Source organism: Chiroxiphia lanceolata, chromosome 3 (genome assembly GCF_009829145.1).
Source record: "Chiroxiphia lanceolata isolate bChiLan1 chromosome 3, bChiLan1.pri, whole genome shotgun sequence".
In the NCBI taxonomy this organism is placed as follows: domain Eukaryota; kingdom Metazoa; phylum Chordata; class Aves; order Passeriformes; family Pipridae; genus Chiroxiphia; species Chiroxiphia lanceolata.
In genome coordinates this window covers 42663503-42690737 of record NC_045639.1, presented here as the reverse complement: position 1 = coordinate 42690737, position 27235 = coordinate 42663503, and the positions used below count along the sequence as shown (strand labels likewise).

General features: G+C 34.9%; 1 protein-coding gene across 4 annotated transcripts in view; it reads left to right on the top strand.

The window, feature by feature from the left end:
- The window catches only part of TTC13 (tetratricopeptide repeat domain 13), a 40095-nt gene extending 13181 nt beyond the window's left edge, over nucleotides 1-26914 (top strand). For 3 of the 4 annotated variants that reach the window (XM_032682444.1, XM_032682447.1, XM_032682445.1), the window contains exons 7-23: nucleotides 727-843; nucleotides 1640-1750; nucleotides 4235-4317; nucleotides 6305-6446; nucleotides 7665-7839; nucleotides 8268-8424; nucleotides 9556-9686; nucleotides 10008-10140; nucleotides 10618-10710; nucleotides 14869-14952; nucleotides 16255-16339; nucleotides 18659-18768; nucleotides 20163-20298; nucleotides 21032-21111; nucleotides 22236-22314; nucleotides 23820-23899; nucleotides 26721-26914. In XM_032682444.1, coding sequence (XP_032538335.1) covers nucleotides 727-843; nucleotides 1640-1750; nucleotides 4235-4317; nucleotides 6305-6446; nucleotides 7665-7839; nucleotides 8268-8424; nucleotides 9556-9686; nucleotides 10008-10140; nucleotides 10618-10710; nucleotides 14869-14952; nucleotides 16255-16339; nucleotides 18659-18768; nucleotides 20163-20298; nucleotides 21032-21111; nucleotides 22236-22314; nucleotides 23820-23899; nucleotides 26721-26844 — 1920 coding nt within the window. In that variant the 3' untranslated portion in view covers nucleotides 26845-26914. The remainder of the gene's footprint in view (nucleotides 1-726; nucleotides 844-1639; nucleotides 1751-4234; nucleotides 4318-6304; nucleotides 6447-7664; nucleotides 7840-8267; nucleotides 8425-9555; nucleotides 9687-10007; nucleotides 10141-10617; nucleotides 10711-14868; nucleotides 14953-16254; nucleotides 16340-18658; nucleotides 18769-20162; nucleotides 20299-21031; nucleotides 21112-22235; nucleotides 22315-23819; nucleotides 23900-26720) is intronic. The other variant, XM_032682446.1, reaches the window with a different exon arrangement.
- Nucleotides 26915-27235: the final 321 nt, after the last annotated feature.

The following is a 27235-nucleotide window of genomic DNA, read 5'->3' as shown; positions in this document are numbered from 1 at the left end:
GAATTCAAATATTGCTTGACCCCTTACTATTTGCACCTACCATCACCTTAGTAAATGTTTTATTAGTGCTAGTTGTTAAAATGCCAAACTTATAAAGTATGAGTTTTTAATGAAATGCTTTGGGTTTATATTTGTGCGTATAAGTTAAATATTGTTCAGATTCACATATATTTTTTTATTTTGAAAATCAAGTTTTGTTTTGCCAAATTAATTACAGAAGATGGATTTCAAGATGCAGCTTTGTAGACAAATCAAAAGCATAAATGTTAAAGCCAGCATACTGTATAATGATAGCTGCCATAATATTCACAGTTTTAATATTTTTAGTGTTAATCTTGATCTAAAAATGTGAAAGGCATTCAAATAATTGGAAAATAGACCATTTTCCATTGAGGGGAGTGTTTATTCAAAATTAGTTTTATGAGAGTATTTTGATTACATTTTCATTTGAGTATGTTGAAATAGCTTGAAATGGAGTATTTTGTTTTGGCCAACTTGTTTTTAATTCGCAATACTAGGTTTCTGCAAATGTTAGTGGTGGTGTTCATTTGCACTGATATATTATAAAAGTGATAAGTACTGAAATTTATAGTGGAACTTTCCAGCCTATTTTAGCAAATATGGTTACTCTTACAGCTGAACATGGAAAAGAAAAATCCTCATGTTTCTAAAACAAATCTGTTCACTCTGTTTGCTCTAAACTGTGTTGTGGTTTTATATTCTTAGATATTGTCCCCACTAGGACGAATCAGTGAAGCGTTATCTGATCTCACCAAAGCTATTCAGCTACAACCATCAGCACGGCTCTACAGGCACAGAGGTACCCTTTACTTCATATCTGAGGTTAGTGGATTTTGGGGATTCTGTTTGGGTTTGGTTGCAGGGATGTTGTTGATTATTTTGTTGTTGTTTGTGCCAGTTGTTACTTTTGTTACATTCTTTCCTAATTACTTAAAAAAAACCCCGAACAATATAACACCAAAAGCCTTGATTCTCCTGTAGTTGACTTTTTGACAGTTCAGAGGTATTCTTTCAGTATTTCGTCTGCATATCTGTTTAATGCAGAGAATCAAAGGGCAAATATCTTGCATGCACATTTCAGATTTTTTTGTGTGTTTGAGGAGTAGCGTATGGATAAAGATTTTGATTTGATTTATAACCCACAGCATTTAATTAGTATTGATGAACACCAGTCTAAAAAAGAAAAAAATTATTGCCAAGGCAGTAAGCGCTCCATATACTTAAACCCACTTCTCACAACAAACAAAACCCCTACAAAAATGCTAACATCCTATTTTGCTGTGTAATTTTTGTGTTGTTTTTAATACTTTAGTGTAAAACTTTGTCTTCAAAGATTGTGTAAATACTAAATAGCTGTTTTCCCACTTTATTCTTCTCATTTCACTGTGTTTCCAGCTGTCTTTTTCACTTACTTTACTATGTTCTATGTAGTGGTTGCTGTAAAAGTTGGAGGTGTATTCCTTATTCTTTGATGTTCTGATTAGGAGTTGATAATAATTGCTGCTTAGCCCTGAGGCTGACTTCATATATTAAACAAAGTTCTGTAGTTTGCTTTATGAAAGTAAAAGCACGTATTCCTCTTTATTTCCTCTGTCATTTAAAATCTGCTTTATCACAGGATTATGCAACAGCCCATGATGATTTTCAGCACTCGTTGGAACTGAACAAAAACCAGCCTATAGCTATGCTTTATAAAGGCTTAACGTTTTTTCACAGAGGACTTTTGAAGGTAAAGCTTTATTAACTAATAGTTCATATAGAACAATACCCTCTATTGGAAGTTACTTCCATAAAATAATAGAAATATTATAAGTTTTGATATATGTATTTTCTCTCACATAAGGAAGACTTCTTAAGGCAAAAGAGTGCAACCAAAATGAAAATGTGCCATTGCTGACTGTAATACTTCATCATATGACATGTAAATATTGCTGGTCCTACTGGACCAGTTGGATGTTAGTAAATCAGTGATAACTGACATGTTTATGGAGTGCTTTGAAAGATGTTTGTATTTGGAACCTCTGCTAATATTTGTATGGTTATGTTCAAATTTTCAATACGAAGTGGAGATTGTCTAGGTTTTGGGAAGGAGAAAGGGATGAAGAGAAAAAATAATTTTAAATTCCTCACGAAGTGGAGATTCTCTAGGTTTTGGGAAGGAGAAAGGGATGAAGAGAAAAAATAATTTTAAATTCCTCCTTGAATGAGCTAGAAGGTAATCAAGTAAACTGCTGATAGAGAGGCCTGCATTTATGCATGTTTATTTCAGTTATATCTTGTTTCTGGAATGCTGATATCTAAACTGAGGGAACAGAGGTGCTCACTCAGTTTTGAAAATCATCAAGGAAGTAAGTTCTTCCCATGCTTTTTTTACTTTTTCACCATTTTGTGACTCAAAACTTCTCTATGTTTTAGCTGTAGTAATATTGCACCCTTTTCTTGCTTGTGAAGTATTTACAGATACTGCTGCCATTTTTCAGAGGGGAGAGTAATTAGATAAGTTGTTTGAAATCCTCAGTTTGAAAAGTAAAGATGCAACTGTGTGATTCCTAAATTCCAACAGTGAATTCCAACAATGGAAGCTTTTTTTTAAACCTCTGCTAATACCTTGAGATTTTAACAGTTGTATGAAGAAATCCTGAAAGAACCCAGAGGACAGCCCAGAACTCCTGAGTTTCGGCCCACTATCTTTCATAGGCAATCACTGCTCTCTGTATTTCCCTTTTTTTTAGCAGTCTGCTTCCTCATTTTTTTAGGACCCAAGCTGGTATTTTTTCCATGCTCTCAGTGTATGCTGTGAGAAGTTCAAGCAGTCATTGAACTTACTGTCTGTATTTTATTGCAGTCACATGAGTTACTTGCTAATAACAAGTCTGAATTTCTGAGTTTTGATGTAGGCAACAGAGACCCCAGAAAGTGATGGTGAAAATACAGCTGAAAAAAATAATACTGTCTCAATTTGCAAAATAGAAGCAAAGTTTTCTTCTTTCTGATATGCACATCAACACGTTTCTGCATCACCTCCTTTCCCCCAGTTTCTCTCCTCAAAGGAAGTATCTTCCCTCTCTAATATTCAAGTTCAGAGAGATTATGACTGAGTGGCTTTTCATCCACAGGTATACCTTAGCTTCCAGTCAGGTTCAGACTTCTTATAGGAAAGTTGTACATATCTTCTGAAAACTGAGATTTAGGGTGAGAGTGGCAGAGTGAAAAGAGATTGTTTTGGGTCACTGCTTTTGGGAATAATCATCTTGGTTTTAAAACTTATCTAGAGGACATGAGCCTATTAATAATAGGTTAATTTTTATTAATAGGTTAATTAATAAGTAATAATAGGTAGGTGATTTTCTTACATTTTTTGTTGAATAGATATTTTTGTGCATGTTGTAGTGCTCAAAATATATTTGATAGTTTTTCTAAATAAGAATTTCTAAGTCTACCGAAGATACTGGTGATTCTTTCCTTACAGCATTTGAATTATTGTACTGTAGGTTTCAAGATACTTTTCAGGCATTCCTTAGTAATATAAAGTAGTTGATTTATTCCGTCCTAAATTCTAAGTCTCAGTATTGCATATGCCAATTTGTGTAGCCAGTACGGTTTGAAAAGCTGAGTTCTTAATGAAATTCTTTGAAGAAGATTTCTTTAACCATATGCATATGTTTTTAGCTTTTATTTTTATTACATTGTGTTCCTCACAGCAACAGTATGTGCTGTTGTGTGAAGGTGATCACTTACTCTGTAATCCCTCGAGAGTGTTTGCTAACTGTGCAAATAACAAAGAATGCAATAAAACAACTAAAAGCAGAGTACCGATTTGAAGGAGTCTTTTGGACTCCAAAAATAAGAGGTGTATTATGAATGAAGAAGGAAGACTGTGAGAAGAGACTGCTTTGCCATAGGGAGCTTTGAAAGCCAATTCTGAAGGGATTTTGTCTCTGAATTCTATTAAAATGCTAAAAGAACTGCTCATTCCCATGGGATATTAGACTAAGGAATTCCAGCTAAATCTGTAATTACTGTAAAGAATGTTTCAGTATTTCCTTTGTTATATGATGATTACTCTCTAGTTTTTGTAATAAATATATGCCTTGTTTGTTTCTTCCAAAGGTTTTGCTGAATAACTGTAAATCCATGGCTAGGAATTACTGAGGATGCTGAAATTTAATCAGTGTAGTAAGTGATAAATTATTTTGTTGGTCCCTTTCTGTAGGAAGCCATTGAATCATTCAAAGAAGCTCTGAAGCAGAAAGCAGACTTCATAGATGCGTATAAAAGTCTGGGGCAAGCCTACAGGTAATTGCATTCAGAAGTAGTTTTAAAGTCAGATTTCTATCTGATTGTGTTCTTTAAAAAGCGCTCTTAAAGTTTTATACACTTGTTACAAAATTATGCAGAATCAAATGTGTATTTGGTATGTCCTGCAGTTGGTACGGCTATATCAGGATATATTCAATATAAATAATTTCTAGTTTTGCTTTGTATTTTTAATTCAGTCTTCTAACCTCCTAAGGTTAGGTAAATGGCAGTTTTCATTAAGAAAATGTTTTGTTTGTGGACTTGTGCCTGACTTACCACAGTATATAATTTAAAACATAATGTAGAATCACTGATTTTCTGTGAGTTTTTCTGTGATACTTATTGTGGTTTGCGAGTACTTTCAAGGCTAAATGATAGTCAGTAATGTAGTCTGAAAGATGAGCAGTTGCTTTCTTACATTTTCAATAAATGCTTTAACTTTTTTGTTCTGTTTTTTGGATGTGGAACTGCCTCTCTAGTTGATCAGCTGTTCTATCCTGTGCCCAAGAAACCTTAATCTGAATAAGTTTTATTTTGAAGGAGAGAAAAAAGCAAGCCTTAAAATATCTCACTTTGCACTGCATTGTTGTTTTACAAACCAAAAGTTACTTAACCAGAATATCCCTGATCTAATCTGCTAAAATTTGTTGCTTTTATTCCCTCTCGATGTCCCATGCCCCCAAAGTTCTCTGATCCTCAGGAAATAATAGAGGCAGGAGTGTAGAGAAACTACCTTTTTTTTTTTAAATTTTTTTTTAAGAACTTAATGTACAAAGCACAGTTACTGCTGAGTCTTCTATAGGCTCAGCAGTTAGAGAAACCAGAATCTGAATAAGAGTATTGTTTTAATAGCTGAGTACACTGTAACTACTGACTAACTACCATGAGTCTGAATGACTTCCTCATGAACACTCTGGTCTTAAAACAGGCAGAAATAATAATCTCATTTCTCCACAGTTAACTTCAGTCGTCAAGTTCTTCTTTCTAAAATGTTTCATCTTAAGTTCATGCTCTCTTTCTTCTGTAAGTTTTAAATACAATGTGTAAAAATACCTTTTGAAGAATTGTTTCTAAGTGAAAGTAGACAATTTTTAGCCTTATTTGCCTTTCTGTGAAATATGAGTTACAAAATTTTGCCAATTAAATCCTGCCTCAAATGTAGTGACTTTAGTGTTCATGCATTCCTTTTGAACCAAAGATCTGTGGTTAATCACTATTCTGCCTAAAAATTCTTCTTGGCAAATATATTTAAAACTAGTAAATCTTGGGTTGTTTTTTTTTCAAGTATTGCTCGTTTGGATTAATTTTGTCTATTATAATTTGATGTGGAAAGAATTTTCTAACCTTAAAGTTAAAGAAGTCAGTATACTGAATTAAAAAGAAATGAAGATAATTTAAATTGTGTACTATTTCTATTTTAATTTTCTCTTGACAGTTTCTCCAAGACCATTTTTACTGTCTGTTTACATGTACAGCTGTCCTGCACATGGAGTAATTTCAGTCAATAAATTTTTAGTTAGTTTCAGTTTTCAAACACCATATGCTTTCTTCTTCAGCAGCATTTAAGTCGTTAGGAAATTTTTAAAAATGTGTTTATACTAAGAAGTTAAAAAGACCTGTCAAAGGTAGTGCTTTCCAAGGATGCTTTCTGTGGAAGTTTTATTTATTTTAGTTTCTGAAGAAATGCCATAGGTATGTGTTTTTACAGTTTTATGTCTGCTGAGGATTGTGAAGATTTGTGGTCTTGTGGGGTTGTATTTCAGAGCACATATTTCTGGGAGTCAAAACTTTGTGCAGCTGTTCTGTTATTACCACAGAAGAATGGTTGCAAAATTACTGCTTTTGTTATAGAATTTTTCTGTTAGTACTGTGTTTTTCTTCAATGATATCCCCTTTGGACACATTAAAGCAACCTTTAACAAGTAATTTTGTTGTCATTGTTGCCTTCTATATTTTTCACTTTCCACTTTATGGAATCACCTAGAGAGCTTGGCAACTTTGATGCTGCTACAGAGAACTTCCAGAAGGCTTTACTGCTAAATCAAAATCATGTTCAGACGCTACAGCTCAAAGGAATGATGCTTTATCATCATGGCAGTTTAGATGAAGCACTAAAGAATTTTAAGGTAAGCAGGCCCTAAGTAAATACCAAATTAAAATGTTTTAACAAGGACTTGTATTCAGTGAGTGCAATAAAATATACAAATTTCAAAGTTTTTCTTTCTGAATATGTGTGTGCGTTTAAACGAAAATTATTTTTGGTGAAATCTGTCGTAAATGATGTATAACACTTTACTTTTAGTTAAAAATGGAATTTTGACTAAACTAAGATCGTTTCTCTAACTGTTCGATGTATGTCTAAAACCAAGCTCTGGTTGAAATGTTTTATGTATTTTTTTTAAACTGGTAATTGTGTTCTTGCTAATATTTAAGTTCTAGTTGAAACCTAAAGCTTTTTCATATCTAGTGAAAAATGAAATGTACTAGTCTTTAGAATTTTAAATGTAAAATAAGTTTCAATGTTTATCTAATTTTTCTGGAGTATTTTCTTTTGAAAAATTCAGAATATGTTGCAATTGACTGAGCTTGCAAAAATGTGCCTGTTGCCCTAGGTAAACAAAGTCTTGCCTATCTCTGTTGGCATTCAATAACTACCTCATTTTGTAGATAGAACAATAAAGGCACATTTTAATTGTATATCGATATCCTTAAAACAAGGAGTGAAATAAGATGTAGAAACTATTCCATCCCTTTCTAAAAGAGTCTGTGTTAATCTGAAGGAGAACACTTTATGTGCATATTAAATATTCACGTGATATAATTTGTAGATACTGGTGTAATTAAAAAGACACTTCAACTTCCAAGACAGAGATGTGGACATAAAGTAAATAGTTGACTACCATAGAAGTGTACTTATGTATGAAGTAGTGAAGAGATGAATGGAAGAAATGGCACTATATATATATATATATATAAATAGCCAAAAATGACATTACTAATACTGTCAGGAGAATATTTTTTCTAATTTCATCTAGCTAACATTGACACTTCTGTAGTGCTAATATTGTTAGACCAAATATGATCTGTCTTCATAACAATTAAAGTGTGCAAAGCACATTTGCACTGGAAGGGGGTTATTTTCCCTTTAATAAAGCTGAAAATATTTTTTCTTACATTTACTCGCAGTTTAAGTGCTCAGCATCATTTGAAAGAAAATAGTGATGGAAGTGGATTTTAATAATCAGGAAATCTTTTCAGGTGGTCTTCTGACCAGACAGGTTAGATTATTTGAAGATACTCTCTCTCTCTTGATTTATGGGTATTTTGTTCCTTTAATCTCCTAGAGATGTCTACAACTAGAACCATACAATGAAGTGTGCCAGTACATGAAAGGTCTTAGCCATGTTGCAATGGGACAGTTTTATGAAGGCATAAAAGCTCAGACCAAAGTTATGTTAAATGATCCGCTACCAGGACAGAAGGCCAGCCCAGAATATCTGAAAGTGAAATACCTCCGAGGTAAGTTGGAATTGTGGGGTTTTTTTAAATTTTCCTCAATGCTTCAAGAACCTTAAAAGTGCAAGCTTGCTTTCTTGTAGTTCTGGTCATTTTAAAGAAACCAGTGTATATTCTCATGAGCACTGTTGAGTATGTATGTTAAAAAAAATTAAATACACGGGTTCTTATTGTTCGTATCGTTAAAAACTAGGACCAAAAATGAAATACACGTTTCTGTATAATGGTAAAGCATATTGTAATGGTTAGTTGAAAAAGACTAATTTCTGTTTTGGAAAATGGCTAATAGCAATATGATATTACCTGAAAATAATGACTTATTAAAGTCATGTTGTTTAACTGACAAACATATAATCTGGTTACTGGTTTTGTGTAATGACATAAGTAGATTGATTATGCAGGCAGTATTTAATTTTATTTCTTTCCTCCAGAGTATTCTAGATATTTGCATGCACATTTGGATACCCCTCTTACAGAGTATAATACTGACATAGATCTTCCTGGAAATTTCAAGGACCACTGGGCCAAAAATCTTCCTTTTCTTATAGAAAATTATGAAGAACAGCCAGGGTTACAGCCACATATAAAGTGAGAATTTTTTTTTTTTAAACCTACTCTAAATGTGATTTGTTTTTTTTCAGTTTGACTTTTTAAAGTGCCATTTTGAGCCACTCACAGCATAAATATTTAATATTGTATGAAAGTACAATTCCACTGAGTGTTTAAATCCTTCAGTAGATCATAAGAGTTGGTTTATCTCATAAAAGAGGAAGAATTAATATTAGGATGATTTTCTTCACTTCTGTCTTTACATAATAATATTCACATATTGTTCTTTTATATTCTGTGGCCTTACTGATTAACTCTTCTATTTTTTTTCTTGTAATTAATGTTAAGATGTAAGTCTGAGATGCTCAGTGTAGTGTAACATAGTACCCTTATTACAGTTTCTTGTTGTGTGTTATGTTTTTATTTTGTTATAGATGTAATTTCTAGATACTGTATCTTTAATGGCAGCTGGGTTTTGCTGGGTTGCACTGGGAAAACGTTCTCCGGAGTAACTTAGATAACCAGTATTTTAGGAGGAGGGTAACGTCAGTCAACAAAGCAGGGGATTTATTAAAACAGACTTCAAAATTATGTAACTAAAGAAAAGATAGCAATTTCTCCTGCTGTAAAACAGTTTTGAGATATATTGTCACATATTCACTCTGTCTGTGTAAAAACATTGCTCCATTAAAAATTTCTGACTTTTGTGTATGTGGAATAGTATCCCCCTTTTTAGCACAAGAAGCTTTTATGGAATTATGGGATAAGTTAACGGAGTAAGACTTCCAGGGTCTATACATATCTTTTTCTTATGTAGTTATAAGTTAATCAGGATGAGTGTAACAGTGAAGAATAATGTATTACCTGTGAACTTTATTTAGTATCACTTATTATGAACAAATCTGAAGGTGAAATACTGGTTGTGACAGTAACAGGATCTTCTTAATAATAAGATCTCAGTAAGACTGAATTAATTTGAGATATTGAGCGTAACTGCCACGTACTGTGTATGTTCAGTAGGCTGGGAGGTGGAATGAGTGTTCTTTATACTGCTTTTAAGTGTTTCTCACACAAATAGTATTGATTTGTAAAACACAGATTAGTTTGTCTAATGCTTCCAGGACTTTTGTTGCCAAGTTACGTCTGATGTATGTTTTTCTTCTCTGTAAGAGATGTGTTATTTCAGAATTTTGAAAACTATAAGCCTGATGTGCAAGAGCTGATATGTGTAGCTGATCATCTGGGTTCAATGATGCAGTATGAGACACCAGGATTTCTTCCAAATAAAAGAATACATAGAGGTATACTGAAAATTCTCTGTAAATTTGAGTGGGGAAAAAATCAATGTGGTGATAATTGAATGCTATACCTTTTGCTATCTGCAAATTAGTTTTATGCTCTGTTTAAAAAGTTTAAAATTAAAATAATCATTATGTCATCAGTTTCTTGACCTAGCTGAGGACTGGAAGTCATGATCTTCCAGAGTTTATTGATGTTGTCAATTCTTTTCCTGTAAATACATTGCTTTTCTTCTTCAGTTTTCCTATCTGTACAAAAATGAGTGGCTCTAATTGGTTTTCTGTTTCTCTTGTTGGTCCCTCTCTTCTCTTCCCTCACCTCAGCAATGGGATTGGCCACTCTAGAAGTAATGCAAGCTGTGCAGCGGACTTGGGCAAACTCAAAAGTTCGGATGAATGGGAAAACCAGACTGATGCAGTGGAGAGATATGTTTGATATTGCTGTAAAGTGGCGAAGGTAATGGTAAAAGAGCCTTATACTGTTGTAATAATGATGCATGCTCCAGCTAACCAAAGGGCTAAAGTCATGGAGGAGAAAATGAACACTTGCTACCATTCTGTAACTACAAGATGTTCTGATAGAAGACAAGGATGGTTTAGGTGCAAGGAACGTGCTTCTGAAAATACTCCATTTTTCTATAAAGGAGGGAAAGAGTTGGGAACAGCTTTTGCCGGTTGAAGGGAAGCTGTGAAAGACAGGATCCATTGCAGTTAAGGCAAACAAAAACTAAGACTTTCAAACTCCAGTAACGTAAAATCTTTGAATTGTATGGTTTTCATAAGAAAAAACCTATGTTTCAATAAAACATTCTTTTTTGTGATCTGTGAATTCTGGTTTTTTTGCCTAAAATTGTTCTGTCTGTGAAGAAAACTTTATTATAAGTACTACATGGAGTGAAATATGTGCCAGTGTTAATGTTCTTTGTCTTTGTAGGATAGCTGACCCTGACCAGCCTGTACTTTGGTTGGACCAAATGCCTGCCCGAAGCCTTAGCAGAGGTTTCAATAATCACATTAACTTAATCAGGTATGAGAGTTTTACCAAACAGCATTCCCACACTCACTAAGGGATTGTACAAAAACTTACCATCTATTCGTGAAAGAGCATCTTACAGTATTGAATGCTCATTGTTTTACTTTTATATTTATTTTATGTTTTCTAATGAAACATTTGGGGTTTGTGCACCTCAAATTTTCCCTTGGGATATTTCCTCTTTTTCCTGAATTTCACTTGTACAACTGAGTTATAGCAAGATCTAACAAGGATCCAGAATACACATATTTTTATGTGCTGTTTTTAATTCCCAAATTACTTTAAACGTAAAAATTTGATTAGGTTCATCATAGTTGTAATTTTTTCAAATGCTGCTTCTCAAAAGTAGTGGCATTGGTATTGAAACAATGCTGTTCATTACCTTTAATACCAGCTTTGAGTGGAGTGGAAAAACATAGTTCTCTTAGCTGTTTTCAGAGCAGGTCAAAGTAAAGCAAAAAATGACAAAATCAGTAAACATTGAGGGGTAACAGTTCCACTTTCAAATAAAGGAAAAATTTAAAAGATTCAACCACTGTTGTACGTTCCATCTTCTCCCATGCTGCAAGACATGTAGTCATGACAGAGAGACTCGATGTGGCAGCATCACTGTCAATCACAGGAGCAGAGTGTGTTTGTGTAAGTAAATATGTAGCCAGGTTTCATCTTATTCCACCCCCTCATGGGAAATACTTTGATCTGTCATTCTCCTTTTATCTCTTTCTTCTCTGAGAAGCTTTATTGAAAAAGGAGGGTAATGGAAGCAAAGCCTTCTCAGGAATTATTTCAGGCAGAGAAAAACAGTGATATTCTAATGTTCACATGCAGATGCAAATGAGAATTTTTCCTTGCTCTTCCTTCCACTCTGTGAAATGGACCCTAGCAGCCTCTGGTTTACTTCATAGGGTGGTTAATGTAGCATTAAACTCCAATGCAGATCAGTAGTTGCCTTGCAGGATGTGCTGCTTCTTGAACAGTCTTATGCTCAGGCTTCTCTCTTCCTTCAAGCCAAGTGTTACGTTTGGGCTTCAACCCACGTTTGTCTTTGCTGTTGCTGCGTTTGTCTCTTCTCACACATACGATGCAGCAGAAACCACAACCATCTGTACTTTGAGGCAGGGATCCATTTCATAGCTCATCTCTTTCTTCCTGGTTTTATTTTTAAATGGGGGACTAAAAACTTCATTTTTAGGTGATCTATGCTGGCAGAAAGGCATTCATGTAACAACATTTAATTAACATCCTGAAAATAACATTGAACATTTAATCTGGGGAAATTTGTCCTTGTACAAGATCTCTGTGTAAGAACTCTGTTTTGCAGTGGCCAAACACTTTACTTGTTTTCGATTCATCAGAGAATAGTAGCAAAACTCATGATGTTCCAGCTGTTTTGGTAATTTTATAGAAATCTAAAATAAACTTCATAATCATTCAGAATTGTAGGCCCACAGTGAATCTAATTCTAAACTTTTGGTTCTGGCTCAGCCTTGGATTTTGGGGATCTCATCAGCATTTTGGTTGTGCTTTCTTAATAGCTAGGTAGTGATTCTCTGAAAATTATTGACTTGGCACCTTTTTTGAAGAAACAATACATTTGAAGCAGCATAATTACTGCTGCCTTAGGAGTTGGTCATACTTTAGTACTGTATAGTGATTGCATTCTTTTTGATTCTGGAAACCCGTGCTTGTTTGATTATTCTCCATCCCAAGCAATAGCTGCTTTCCTTGGTCAGTTTTCTGTTGTGATTTGTTTCTTTTGGATTCCATCTTGATGATTTCAAGATGATGTGAGAGTTAAAAGAAATGAATATATTATGTGGTAATGAGGATTTTCTTAAATTTATTATACTTTTGAAGCATGTTCTACTTCAGTATGATTTCTAAATCACAATCTCCTTTTAATGAATTATGGAGATTTGTATAATCTCCTTACATTACTCAGCTTGTAAAATGGCTGCTGATTGAAGATGCTAATATGCTACAGAGCTAACACCTTTTTGTTGATAATTAAGATAACTTTATGGTCTTTTCCCTATCTTTCAAGAATATATATTTTGCTTTATATTTGGGTTATGATTTGAAAGTTATTCTGATACCTGTATGACTAAGGCTGAGTTCTTTCTGTAGAATGGCCACCCGAAAACCAGGTGTAACAATAGATTTAGGCTGACAAATAGCAGACTTCATGGTTATTTTGTATACAAATATAAAAGGTGTTCAGTCAAGAAGTGTAACAGTATCAGTTGGGTGTTCTTCTAGTATTTGTAACACATCTAGTGGTGTTGAGCTGAAGTTGTATCTAGGTTTTATTTGGTCTGAATTGTACAGCAGGAATTTCTGTGGACAAAAATACTTGGATTAGATATCTGCTAGCATAACCTTTTTCTTTACTCAGAATTCTTTGCACTGGAAGTTCATTATTGTTCAGTGACTCCTGTCAAGTGAGTCTTGTCATGGTGCACTAGCATTCACTGTCTGCTGAATTATTTTTTTTTTCTTTTCCAGAATGGCAGAATGTTTGGAGTGTGTCAGAAAACAAATATTTTTTGTTTGTTGGTTTTGAGTCAATTTGGGGACCATTTTATAAAGACATTTAAGAAACATCTTACACTTCACAATATTTCATAGGCTTTCAGATCTTAATGTACTCAAGACACAAGTGTATCAGCTGTCACTTTCTTTGTTGGCCTATAGACAAGGGCAACTTTGGCATATCTACTTCTGGTTTAAATGCTCAAAGCTAGCAAGTTTCATTTAAAGTAGAGAAATGTTTTTGAAAGCTTAAGCTGTTTTTATAGGCAAAGCAAGGATTTGGGATCAGCTAAACATTAATGATATACTTAATGTTTTTATAAAAAAAAAGGACACTCTGGAGCACTTCAACTTTTGAAATCTTGGTGGTAATGTTTATTAAACAAGGAGAAAGAGTAGAAATAAGCACAAATCACTTTTGACCACCTGCCAAAAGTCTTTCTTGGTACTACAGCTTCTAGTTGACCTGATAGAATGATAGGTCTGGTTTGGATGTATTTTCCAAGATGACACTAAAGGAAAATCCAGTTCCTTATACTGACACGCTACTACCTGTTGTACACTTTTTTTTCTTTTTAATACAGATGGAAAATGATGGGACGTACAACAAGGGCAAATTATATATATAGATTTGTCTTCATCCTTCCACTTTCCCTACCTCCCTTTCCTATTTGCAGATTTGTGTGTGTGTGTTCTAGTTCTGTTCAGTTTTTAAAGACTGATTCTGCTGATTTTCTGAGACTAGGCCTACTAAGGTGTGAGACTGTTGAGTGAGACATTAGAGAGGGACTTAAGCTGCCAAAAATCGCTTAGAGTGGAAAAAAAAAGGCTAGATGTACACACCTTCCTGTGATTGACAGTGGTTTTGCTTCCTCAGAGAGCGATAACGTTTACTTTATAAAATCTTGTTTTGTAGACTGGGAGAAGAGGAAGGACTCCTACAAATGCAATAAGGGTATGTAATTTTTCCTCTCAGAGTGGTTATAATCCTAACAAGTTTCTACCACACTTTAATATATTAAATTTCTTTTCCTTAGTAGTCCAAGGGAGAAAGCAACACCTTCTTAATGCTTTTGTTTTACAGTTACTACTTGTCACTGTTAAGAGTCAAAGCAAAATTACTTCAATAAAGAGGGACATAGGTGAATAAGGAGAAATGTATGTTGACTGTCAGAGCAGATCAACATATATATTGCTAAATATGTAAACTGGAGAGTGTTGGTTCTCTAAATAAATGCACAGATTGAGAATTCTTTTCTAATTCTGCAGTCTACGAGTCTAGGGAAGATTATATCGTTGTGCAAATTGATATTTATTATATAAATAAGATGTACTGCAATTAGGTACATTGAAAACAGGGAAATATGTATTGAAATGTAGTTTATCAGAGAACAACAATAGTAATGATACGTGAGGTTTTGTAAGTTCACTATGTAATCCATATTTAAAATGGGGAATTGGCAAATGACCACATAGATAAAACTCTAGTTCATTCCTTTTATTAACAGAGCATCTATGCATAAAATTATGTCAAGTATTAATGAGTAATATTTGTGGTTTAGCCCTGGAATGTTGAGTTGAAAAACAAGTCTTCAAAAAAAACTTTTCTCTTCTTTGTAGGGGGCAGGTCATTAACATGCGGTACCTGGAATACTTTGAGAAAATTCTTCATTTTATCAAAGACCGGATCCTTGTTTATCACGGGTAAATTACTGATTTTTTTTTTTTCCCCTGATTCACTCCCCTGGTAATACTGATCTGAAATTTATATCATAGTCATTTGAGAAAGTCTGAGAGATTTTTTTCCTTAATTTTAGGAAGTTCTAATTTTCTTAGTTATCTATAGAGATAATTATTTCCTATTAAAGGTGCAAAATGCTATTTTTTGCCACCTTAAGAAACTTAAACTAATAGGAAAAAAACCACTGTGCATTACAGTGTACTTAGAAACTAATGACTGTTTTGAATTTGTAGCCACAGTTTTGTCATGATCGATTTTCTCAGTTCTTTCTAAGTATATGATTTATTAAAGATGTTTGGTTTCCTTCTGGTAGTTTTAAATGAGCAGAGAATCTTTACTACGTGTTACATAGATGGGTTGGTAGATGTTGTCCTGGAACTGAAGGCAGTTATAGAATTTTGAATAAAAAAATGTGACAAAAAGTAAGGTGAAAATTGATATTGGCATCTATTTCAAACTTCAACCCTTTTAGCTTTAAACCCTCTATTTTTTCTTTGGCCTTGTAGCCCATATTAAATATGGAGCTCTATTTTTCAATCTCATTATTCTACTTAAATATAAAAAAATTTAAGTGCATAAAATCTTTATAACTATTGAAAACATCTAAATTTTAGGAAATCTATGATAGTTGCTGAAAGTACATAAGTTCTGTAGTTCCTGGGAAGTCTATCCTCTATTGGGAGTAAGTTTAAGTTTGTTCAGAGTAAGCCAGCAGCTTTTGACCTTAAACCAGAGCAATTTGTGCTGTGATTTTTAAAATAATTCTGTTCTTAAAATCTGAGTGTACAGTAATTAGTAAATATTAAAACAGTAATTCAACAGGTTTCTTCATGGTCCAGCTGTGTGTGCATCTGGAGTGTTTACTTGCCTTTGAGGCCACAGAGTTGCACATAGTTTGTGAAGAATATTTTTAACATTAACTCTATTCTTTTCCATCTTTCCTTATGTAGAAGCCCCTGTCTACACACACTCATGCAAACATTCTTTAGTGCTTTAGAGTAAGATAGAGTAGTAAATTACAGTAAGATAAACCTGAAGACTGAAGTTGAGGTTTGAAGCTGAAAAAAGTTAATTGAGCTGATATAGGAGATTACTTTTGGAAAAATAGGAGACCATGTGGCCAAGTATAAAGGAATTAATCTTCAGAAAAGAAATAATTAACTTTCAATAACTTACTTCACTATGGCTAATTAGGTTAAAAGTAGGTGAATTTCCAGAAGTGCTATGTGTTCAACTGTTGTATTCCATATTTAATTTTTTTCCAGTGCTAATAATCCAAAAGGACTGTTAGAGGTCCGAGAAGCTTTGGAAAAGGTACATAAAGTAGAAGATCTTCTTCCCATAATGAAGGTAAATTAAAGAAAAACTTGAAAATATGATAAAAATAATAAAATGTGTTCTGGGAGATATGCAGTTCCTCAGAATAAAACCATTGTGTGTAAACTTAAAATGAGTAAGTGGAAATACTAGCTCAGGTTATTCCAAATCTGCAGTATGAAGGGTTGGACCTTCCCTTTGATATATGCGGGTGGGTGATGTGTATTTGAAATCCTTGGCCTAACTGCGAACCGGTAACAAAATTATGGGGAAACAAATAGTTGAATGTAATTCTTTGAAGTCAACCTTCTCAACCGAGAGGGTTTGTGAACAGATTCACCACAGTGGACTCACTGTATGCCTGTGCAGTAGGAAGGAAAAAAATTGAACTAAGTGTCTGAAAGATTAAGAACATGGAAGCTCTTTTTTCTTTAGGTTCATTGGTGCAGGTTGGTATGTGGTGGGGCTGGCAGGGGAAATGGGGGAACAGTTGCCCTTAGTGACTGGTAGCTGAAATGAAATACTGGAATAATGTTCTTGAGCTTTGGAAGACTTGTCTGAAAAGGATTGGAGAAACTTGCAGGTTTTCTTGATGGTGGTCTTTGTAGAAAGGCCTTGGGTATATGACCTGCAAAATTATTTATACTCTTATCTCAAATTGAGTTTTATTACCCGTGAGCTGGGTTTAAGTAAAAGGTTTTCTCACTCTCCCTCTCTCCTCTAAATTAATCTAGGATGAGCAGCATGTAAATATTTGGGTTTGGGGAATGTTACAAAATATGTCTTTTTAAAGGATTGGACAGTATTTTAGAGCAGAATAAAATTTGGGAAGAAATAAGTCATTCTAAATAGAGACAAACTCCTTGCTTTCTTATCATGTGTGTCCACATTGCAGTTTTGTATCTAAGCAGAGTTGGCGGGTTGCCATAAAACAGGGCTCTCTGAAACTACATTGCTGCTGCTGCTGAAAGACTCTGGGTTTGCATTTGTTCACGGGAATAGTGCTCAGTCACTTGTGCACTACAGATATCTTTGCAGGAGCTGCATGGCTTAAGCACTAAATTTTTCTATGGGTTTTTGTAATATGTATTGTGAATATAAGTGACTTCACAGAACATATCATAATTTTGGAGGTCCTTTTTATATTACTGTCTTGTTCTTGCCCTTGAAAGATGAAGCCAAGTGGATACTAACTGAACTTAAACAAAAACTTGTGCTGAAGAGATAGTAGATGTTGGGGTGGATGGACATCTGATTGTTCCGTGCTGCCACACAAATGTGCAAGTAGGGCCCCGTAGAGGACCTGATATGGCCACTGTTGAATTGTAGGCCAGAAAAAATGCTATTAATGGAGTTAAAAGTATAGGTTACTCCAAAAGAATGATGAAAATATATAAACATAGTGGACTGTACATTACTTATTTCAAAATAAGTGCCTCAACTAGCAGCAGATGTTCTTCCTGGTTTCTATAACCTGTACATTTTGATCTGGTTTGAGTCTCCTGTATCCCATTCCAAACTGTATCAAAGTGGAATGCTGTCTCATTAGAGGCTTTTTGTTCCTTTAAAATAAATCCAGGTTCTCTTCAAACAACACATCTGGATCACAAGTTCTGTTAAAATAAATAATTGCCTGAGTAATTCATTCAACACTAGTACATAATAGTCATTAACAGTGCCTGTATAAAATGAATGTCTGCTAATAGTGATGTAGTTTGGTTATGTGGATAGCTGGGGAATGCTGTATGTCAAAAGCTGGGCTTCTGGCTTTACTTAAATGCAGTTTTGCCTGGTTTATAGTGCTCTCTGGCTACAGTGTTACTCTTAGACAATGTAGCTTTCTAAAATTCTTAAACCTAGTGGTATCTTCCTTCTGATGAGGATAAACATTAATTGAAACTGAATCACAGTTAAGAAACTGTTCCTTTGATTTGTATTCTGGAATCCACACTTAGACTAATGCAGCCACTTCTTACTGTAAACATAAAATGGGGTCTCAAATTCCTGCTTTTGTATTTACATTGTTGCACCAAAAGGTTACTGTCAGGGTGCAACTTGGGGAAAAATCTGTCCGAGTGGAACTGCTGTGTATGGTTGCTTTTCATAAACAGTGCTGCTTTCTATTCACTATATAGTTATAAATTTGAATGCCAATATGCTTCATGCAGTATTTATGATTTCCATTCAGTAGGAAATAAAGGATAAATGAAATAATGTACTCAACAGTAACTTTGTCCTGCTCCCTCAGTTTGTTCATTTTTACTTCTGCTCCTTGTATTTTAAGTGTTTGAAAACAATAGCTAGGCAGTCTGCCTCTGTTACTTCTAATATTACACTTTTTCCTTCTGAAAGCAGTTTAACAGTAAAACCAGAGATGGGTTTACCGTGAACACAAAAGTCCCCAGCCTCAAGGATCAAGGGAAAGAATATGATGGATTCACAATTACAATAACAGGAGATAAGTATGTTTGCTATTTTCAGGGGTTTGGGTACACTAAGTAACGATGAGGTATTAACAGTTAATTGTCTGAAATGCCATTTCTGCTTGCATAAAGTGGGTTTTGTTTCTCACTAGGGACATTTTTGTAAATAACTAAAATGTATTTGTTTGAGAACTTGATTCCTGTTGTGTTCCCTGACAAAAAGGGGATAGGGATAACATTAATGGAGTAGGCCTGTTTGCTTTGATTCTCTAACATATAGGGCAAACACGAAGAAAGAGCTTGTTTTTTCATCTTAGGCTATAAAATGCCTAAGGGGGAAAAATCTCAAAAATCTCAGTCTTTATCAATATCAAAATACATTTCTTCTTGTGAGACCTTGTCTCTTGTGTTGACTGAGAAGTCCTGAATGGAATGGAAATTTCTGTGGTCTAAGAATGGAAGAGACTCTTCTATTTGAATTTTTGACTTTTTTTATGTTTATTTTTGAGATGTTTGCAGACCTTCTATCTGCAAATGAAAATTTAAATAGTAACTGAATGTATGAGAATACAATCAGGGGTCTTTGGGTCACTCTCTTGGTGAGTTAGTAAATTTCTCACTTTATGGATTCTGACTCCTTGTCTTCGTGAAATATGAGCATTACTCTGAAGCTCAGATCATCTGTCCTACTATTAAATAAAAACTTCATTTTAATTTAAAAAATTTAAAATTCTCTGCATTGGAATTTTTCCCAGAATTTGTGTACTTTCAATGAATGGCATGGAAGCCAAACTTCTCTGCTAAGATGTTAATGTATCTCATGGTTTTTCATTTCGCATTGTAAATCATAGGCATATATACAGTGAAATGGCATTAAATGTATGGCCTCACTGTTTTGAGGAAAATATTTTGATGTCAGTAAAATGGTCTTTGTTCTGCACAAACTTTGTTCAGTATCACTCAGACTGTTTTGATCCACAGTTTGTAACCATGCTTTATACCAAAACAATTTCATTTTGGTGGTTTAGAAATTAATGAAATTACACTTTACATACATTCTATACAAAAGTCTTAAGCCCATGAAAATATTTTAAAATTTCATATTTCTTATTTTTTACTCACTTTAAGCAAAATGCTAATGCTTGTCAAGTATTGTTCAATGGAAATAAAATACTTCATCTGTGATTAGACAGCAATCTTTAATGTATCTTCAGACTTACAACGCGATGTAACATTTTTAATTCAGTGATTTTTGGAGTTCTTTTTAATTAAATGGGAAGCAATGCCCATAATCTTTTGCTTAAGGAAAAATGATGGAAAAAAAGTGATGTGATGTGTAACTGTAGTACATAGGTAGCTTACCCTGGATATTAGATTGTGCATCAAGTTCTGTTCAAAAAATGTATCTCCTTTTTTTTCCATCTGCTTGATAGAGTGGGGAACATACTATTTTCAGTAGAAACTCAGACAACAGAAGAGAGAACACAGCTGTATCATGCAGAAATAGATGCACTATATAAGGATCTAACAGCTAAAGGAAAAATTCTGATTCTGTCTGCAGAGCTGGGGGTAAGGCTGTTTTAGTGGAATGATTGATTCATTGGTAAAATCCTAGTATGTTTTTATACTCTGTCTAACAGTCACTGTTCTAATAATTTTTGACTGAGTTCTTCAGTAATAAAATCGACTGCTTATTTAAACCTAATTATGGACAGTATCATGAGAAGTAACTATAAATCTCTCTGTTACTTAAAAATTTGCTATGCTTTGCCTGCAGTAATAGAGGGTGTCCAGGCAAGGTCTCAACATCACAGTGTGCTCCTTTTTTTTCGTTCTTTTTTTTCTTTCTTTTTCCCTCTTGTTATTTTTTTTATTTTTCTTGTGGGTCTGTGTTCAACTTTTTCCCCATCCTTATAAGTACTGTTTAGGATTTGGCTCATGGTGGCTACCTGTAAGATAAGTAACATGAATTCATGAAAAGCACTAGCATTGTATTTATGTTGATTTGATTTGCCGTGAGAATCTGACAACATTTGAGCTTGTGCTTTTCCTTTTTCGTCCCTTAATACAAAGTAGTTGAACTATGTTTCACCTACATTTTAAAGATACAACAAAATAGTTTGTTTAAACATCCTTTAATCAGAATTCAACTTCTCAGCTTGACGTTTTTCACATTTTAAATGGTTCTTTTAAAAAAAAGATAGTAGTAGTACTGTAAGACTTTGCAATAAGTGTACCTTTAGAAGATATTACCTGGCTATTAAATTATCTTTAATTCACTTTTCTTTTTTCTTTTCCTTAGGAAGTAGATGCTGTTTGCAACTTGATCCTGTCACTAGTTTATTACTTCTATAATTTAATGCCACTTTCAAGAGGATCTAGGTTAGTGTTTGTATTCCTTGTGCCTCTTACCTTGGATGCGTGTAGTGAAATGTCCATGTGTTGCTGTATCTTAATGTATTTTTTTTAAGTATAAAAAAGCTCTGGGTTGAGCTATATGTCCTGTACAGTCTCTCCTTTTGTCCTGTCATGACAATGGGAAGTGACTTAGTACTGTTTTAAAAGCTAGTTTGTAATTTCTGATGGTAACTATGCATAGCTTCATGTATATTTGAAATTTTGAGTAGTCTGTATTTTTAGACTTCAACTCACAGATTGAAATGTGTCATTTTTAAATTGTAATGCTTGGTTTCCTAATCCATATTGTCTTACCCCACTGTATTCTCACTTAGGAGGCTTTTTTGAATCATGTATTTAAGATGAAATATACTTTGAGTTAACTTATTTTAATAAAATACACCAAAATATTATTTTAGTAATTTATTACAACTGTTAGGGTCACCAAATGAAACTGTAGTATAAAGTTCCATATGTCACAGAACTCTTTAACTGAGATTCTATTTTAATGCAAACCTCATTACATTCAAGACTATTATGAATTTCTGTTCCACTAAGCACTTAAGATCTTTAAGCTTATTACTAAACACAGTTCATTAAAAAAAAAAAAAAAACAAACTTGAGATTTTGGTTTTATAGTCAGATTTTACATTTATCTGAATGAATGAAAGAATTAACAGAAATTCTGTCTGAGATTTATAATTTAAAAAAAAAAAAATTAAAAAAAGAGTCACTCAATAGCTTAACAGTGCCTCTAGCTCTATTGCAGTAGAGTTCATAAACTCTTCTGGGCTGCAGCTAAGCTTCTTGGGAACAGGAGCTTCCTTTGTTTTCAGCTCTCTGGAGTCTTAAGAACTCCAAAGTATGAAATCATGATTGTAACTAATGTAGAAACAGTAGTTACACTCCATAGGTTCATAACTTCATTTTAGTGGTGTTGGAAAGTAACAGTGATTTCACTTTTTAAGTGTTTTGTGCTTGGTTTTGCTTCTAAAATAACTAAAACATTAGTTTTTACTAGCCTTCTATGAAACAGTACTATATTCTATTTGTTTAACATCATGGAAAGACTTCTACTTCATTTTTTGGTTTTATTTTTAATCTTTTAGTGTCATAGCTTACTCAGTGATCATGGGAGCACTAATGGCAAGTGGAAAAGAAGTGTCAGGAAAAATCCCTAAAGGAAAGGCAAGTATCAAAATATCTCAAAATACAAAAATATTGAAATACACTGGTTCAGCCTTGATGGAGGAAGTAATACTTGTAAGTGTGAGGAAGGAGCTGTAAGATTAAACAGGAACTGCATGCTTGTTTGCTGGAGATGGTTTAGCTGCAACTATAACGACTGGCAGCCTGAGAGAGTGTTGAAAATTTCATTGCTCTTCTGAGAGCAGGTGAGGTTTGGAGATAGTATATGCAATAATTTGTGTTAGTGAAATGGTAGCATTTAGTCCCACAAGCATTGCATATTTGTAACTGAAGCATTTCTGGTGTGCTGAGCTGTTCTTTTCAGCATTCTTTGAGAAGGGTTCTGAGAATACTTGGGCAGAATTAGTGACGCTTCTGGCACACAGCAGAAATTTTCTGTCTCTGCTCTCGCTGTGTTCTAGAGCATTTAGGGCTTGGTAAGTAGAAATGTATTTGCGACTTCTCTTGATTTCTCCTTCCCCTTTGTATTCTGCTTAATTCAAGGTAAGTCCTAGTTTTTAGTGACTACATTTCATTATTATACCACCTTGCTCAATAAAGGGTTTTGTTTTCTTCAGCTGTTGGGCTCTTAGCTGTGTTACCTTTTCAGCATGAAAGGAGTGAGAACACCTCTGCCTCTTTAAAGTATTGTCTAAAAAAATCAGTAAAATTGCAGTGAGAATCCAAGTTGTTGAAGAAAATATCCTGCATGGATAACTGAAGAAAGGGCGACTTTCCCTTTTGGTCTAGAAGGCCCTGAAAACAGTGAGGTTTGTGCTTTCAGTACAGTGAACTCCTAGTAGCTTTTAAGAGCAAACTGCAATTGCTTAGTAGCCAGAAAGCTTCCTTTTCACTATGCCATTAATCTGGTATCTTCCCCATTCTGCAGGCATTCAAGCTAACCTAAAACACTTATGTGGGTTTCTTAAGCATTTACTTAGGACTTGATAGGGCAGTGTATTTTGCTGACTGAGTTTAGGCAGGCAAGCAGAGTTTCAGGATTTCTGACTTACAGGAACACTTTAGACATCTTTACATTTGAGAGTTTTTCCTGAAACAGAGTGGCTGAATTGGAATAAATGCTTTTTTTTGAAAGTTTTCACCACCTGGAGGAAATTCTTTTCCCCTGTTGAATAAGCTTTTTTGCCAGATTCCTTAGAAGGGCTAGGCTGGTCCTTAGCTTATGACAACATGCATTTTCAGACTGTTCTGAAGTCAAAGATGCACAGTAGTCAAGAGTCCTGTTATTGCCTGGTAGGCAGTAGCCACAGTCAGTGTAGCTTCCAGTATTGGTTGTGATGGGGTGTGCAAACCCAGAGAGACATTTAGTGCTGACTTCCAAACTGATGATGAGGGACAAAGTAGGCTGGGCACAGACTGGTTAGTAAGCTTACTCCTGTCTTACCAAGAATATAGGTAGCATGCTCTCAGAGCTCTTCGTGAAGTTAGAGAACTTAAAAATTCTGTGATTTCTTAATATCTTTTTTATTTTGTTGCATTTTCAGCTGGTTGATTTTGAAGCAATGACAGCACCAGGGTCTGAAGCTTTTAGCAAAATAGCAAGGAGTTGGATGAATCTAAAAAGGTAAATATTTTTATTCAGATGGGGAATGGATAAATAAAACATAGAAAACTTTAAATATAAAATTTAATATGCACTAAAAATGTTATTTAGAAATTATGAGTTTAGTAAATGATTCAGTGGTTTTTTTAACACTGTTTAGGAATTAATAAGACAAGATTTGTACTTACACACACAGTAGTGTGTTTCTATTCTAGCAGAGTAGTTAGTAGTCTGCACATTCACTTATTGTGAGTGTTATCCTCTGAGAAAATTATCTGGGTTAATATTGTCTTTATTTTGTCCATTGGTTGATTTTGCCTTTTTATTATTATTTTTTAGCATTAGTAAATCTGGCAATGAATCAACAAAACAGGGGGCAATTTTGATTTTTTTCATTCTTATGAATCTCTTCAAACTAAATATCAGTCATTTACTTATCCTTTAGTGCTGATTTGATTTGGAGAATAAGTGTTTTCAAAGTAGATGGACATTTTGAATATACAGAATTACATTACTTAGTATAGCTGCATGGCTTTTGTGCAATGCTTAAAAATTTTGATTTGGATATGAATTGATTTTTGAATACTGAATACATTGACAAGGAACTAATACTATGAATCTGCTGCATTTGATTTGTCCCTTAGTCGTTATTCCCGATACAAAATCTAAAAATCTAAAAAGACAACACCAGTTCTGGTATCCTTCAAGTCAGTGTCAAGACACTTACAGGGTTCTGAGGGAATCGGGCCATCTGTAATCTCAGAAAGGTGGTGCACATCAGGGAACATTCTTGCTGATTGCAGGAAAGGAAATCTTGCATTCATCTTCAGGAAGGCCAAAAGGACAGCCTAGTGAAATTGTAGGCTGGTCAGCTTCATTTTGGTCCCTGGGAAAGTCATAAAGTGCATTTCATATACGCTTCAGTGTATATGAAGGAGAAGGTGACAGAAAACAGTCAACATGAGCTTACCAAATGTTGTGTGACTCAATATGATTGTTCTCTGATAGAAACCAACTGGATTTGGGGATGACAAGAGAGCAGTCAATGTTGTTTATTTTTACTTCAGCAAGGAGTCCCACAATACTCTCATGTCAAGATCACATATTATGGTCTGGATGAATGGACAGCTAGCTGGATTAAAAAGCTGTTTGGATAATCCCATTTTTAGGGGGTATTCAGCGCTTTAGACCACACCTAAAATACGGCTGGAGTAAAGACTGTGATAAACTGGAGCAAATTCAGTAAAGAGCCACCAAGATGGCCAGGGGGCTGGAGCACAAGCCTTAACAGGAGAGAGCTGGGCTTGTTCAACCTGGCTTTGACCGAACAGCAGCTTTACAGTACCTCTGAGAAAATGGAGCCAGGCAGTGCTTGGTGAGAGGACAAAAGACAATGTGCTTCAGTTTAGACTGAGCATAATCTTTTCATCCTCAAGGTAGTCAAGCAGTGGAACAGACTGCCCAAAGACGCTGTGCATTCTTCATCCCTGGGGATTTTCAAGATCTGACAGGATAACACCCTGGTTTGACTACTCAGTTGACCTTGTTTTGAGCAGGATGTTAGATCACAGACCTCCTGCAGTCTGGTCCAACCTGAGTTATTCTGAGAGCCTGAGGAACTCTGCAGGCTGCTCTTAGTGCCAAATAGTGCATACTGATTAGTGTTGTTTAACTTCATTATCAGGGGTTCTCAGCCTGGTGAGTTTCACTAGAATGTAGTTGGCTTTGCTTGATGCTGAGAAAAACATTTGAAGAACTACAGCCCAAAGGACTTAGTGTAATAATATGAAGGTAATTAACCTGAGTGGCTAATTTGTCTGTGGTAGATGAATTGTAGTGGGTACGGTAAATAAGGCTGGAAGACTTAAAGCAATAATTTGGTTTTTTTAACTTCTGCTACTTTTAAAAGCTCTTCCATATAGTCATTGTTTTCATTCTGTATAGTGACTGAGGAGTTACGAGAAGCAAGAGCTGGTTGTGAACAGCAGATTCTTAGAATTACAGAATCATTAAGGTTGGAAAAGACCACTGAGATCATTGAGTTCCAACTGCTAACCCAGCACCACTGTGTTCATCGCTAAACCATGTCCTCAGGTGCCACATCCACCCACCTTTCGAACACTTACAGGGGTGGTGATTCCATCACTTCTCTGGGCAGCTTATTTCAGTGTCTGACCACCCTTTTGGTGAAGAAATTTTTCCTAATATCCAATCTAAACCTTCCCTGGCACAATTTGAGGCCATTTCCTTTGGTCCTGTCGCTTGTTAGAGAAGAGACCAACCTCCACCTTGCTACAACCTTTCAGGTAGTTATAACAAGTGATAAGGTCTCCCCTGAGCCTCCTTTTCTCCAGGCTAAACATCCCAACTCCCTCAGCTGGTCCTCATAAGACTTGTGCTCCAGACCCTTCACTTGTGCTCCATTCCCTTCTCTAGACACTCTCCAGCACCTCAATGTCCTTCTTGTAGTGAGGGGCCCAAAACTGGCCACAGTACTCGATGTTCGGCCTCACCAGTGCCCAGGGGGATGATCACTGCCCTGTTCCTGCTGGCCACACTGTTTCTGATACAGGCCAGGATGTCAATGGCCTTCTTGGCCACCTGGGCACACTGCTGGCTCATGTTCAGTGGCTGTTGACCAGCACCCCCTGTTTTTCCACCAAGCAGCTTTCTAGTCACTGTGCCCCAAGCCTGTAGCATTGCTTGGGGCTGATTCTTGACTTCAGGTTCCAAATTTGTTGGAGAAGGGGATGAAATATAAGCTAATGTGTTAACTTTCTGGTAAATCATAGAACTCATCAAAAGATAAATAATTTTGTTGGGTTTTTTTTATCTCTTTCAGTATTTCACCTTCTTACAAGAGCCTGCCATCTGTATCAGAGACTTTTCCAACCCTGAGAACAATGATTGAAGTACTAAATACAGACTCATCTCACTGTCTAAAAAAAACTATAGTTGTTGTATAATTTATACAAATAAAAGGCCAAGAGGTACCGCTTCATAAATTATTTTGAATGGCAAATTATGGTTAAAAGAGTTTGATTTGTTTTTTTTTTAATATAACAAACTTACTTGACTATTTAGCACTAGAGTAAAAGGAATCTGTTTGTGACCAATAATACTGAAGAGGAAAAAAGAAGTAGAATAACTGATTTTTCATATTAAGATACACTCTAACAGAATTACAGTAGTTCAGGGCCAAACTGAAGAGCAGTAGGAAACTGGATCACAGTTATGAACCAAACATACTGCAGGTGAAAATTTATTTTAAAAAAAAAGGAAAGAAAAGTAATCTGCGTTGGAAATAGCACTCTACTACTTCCCATTGGTTTTTTTTCAAAGCCTCTGACTTCTGCG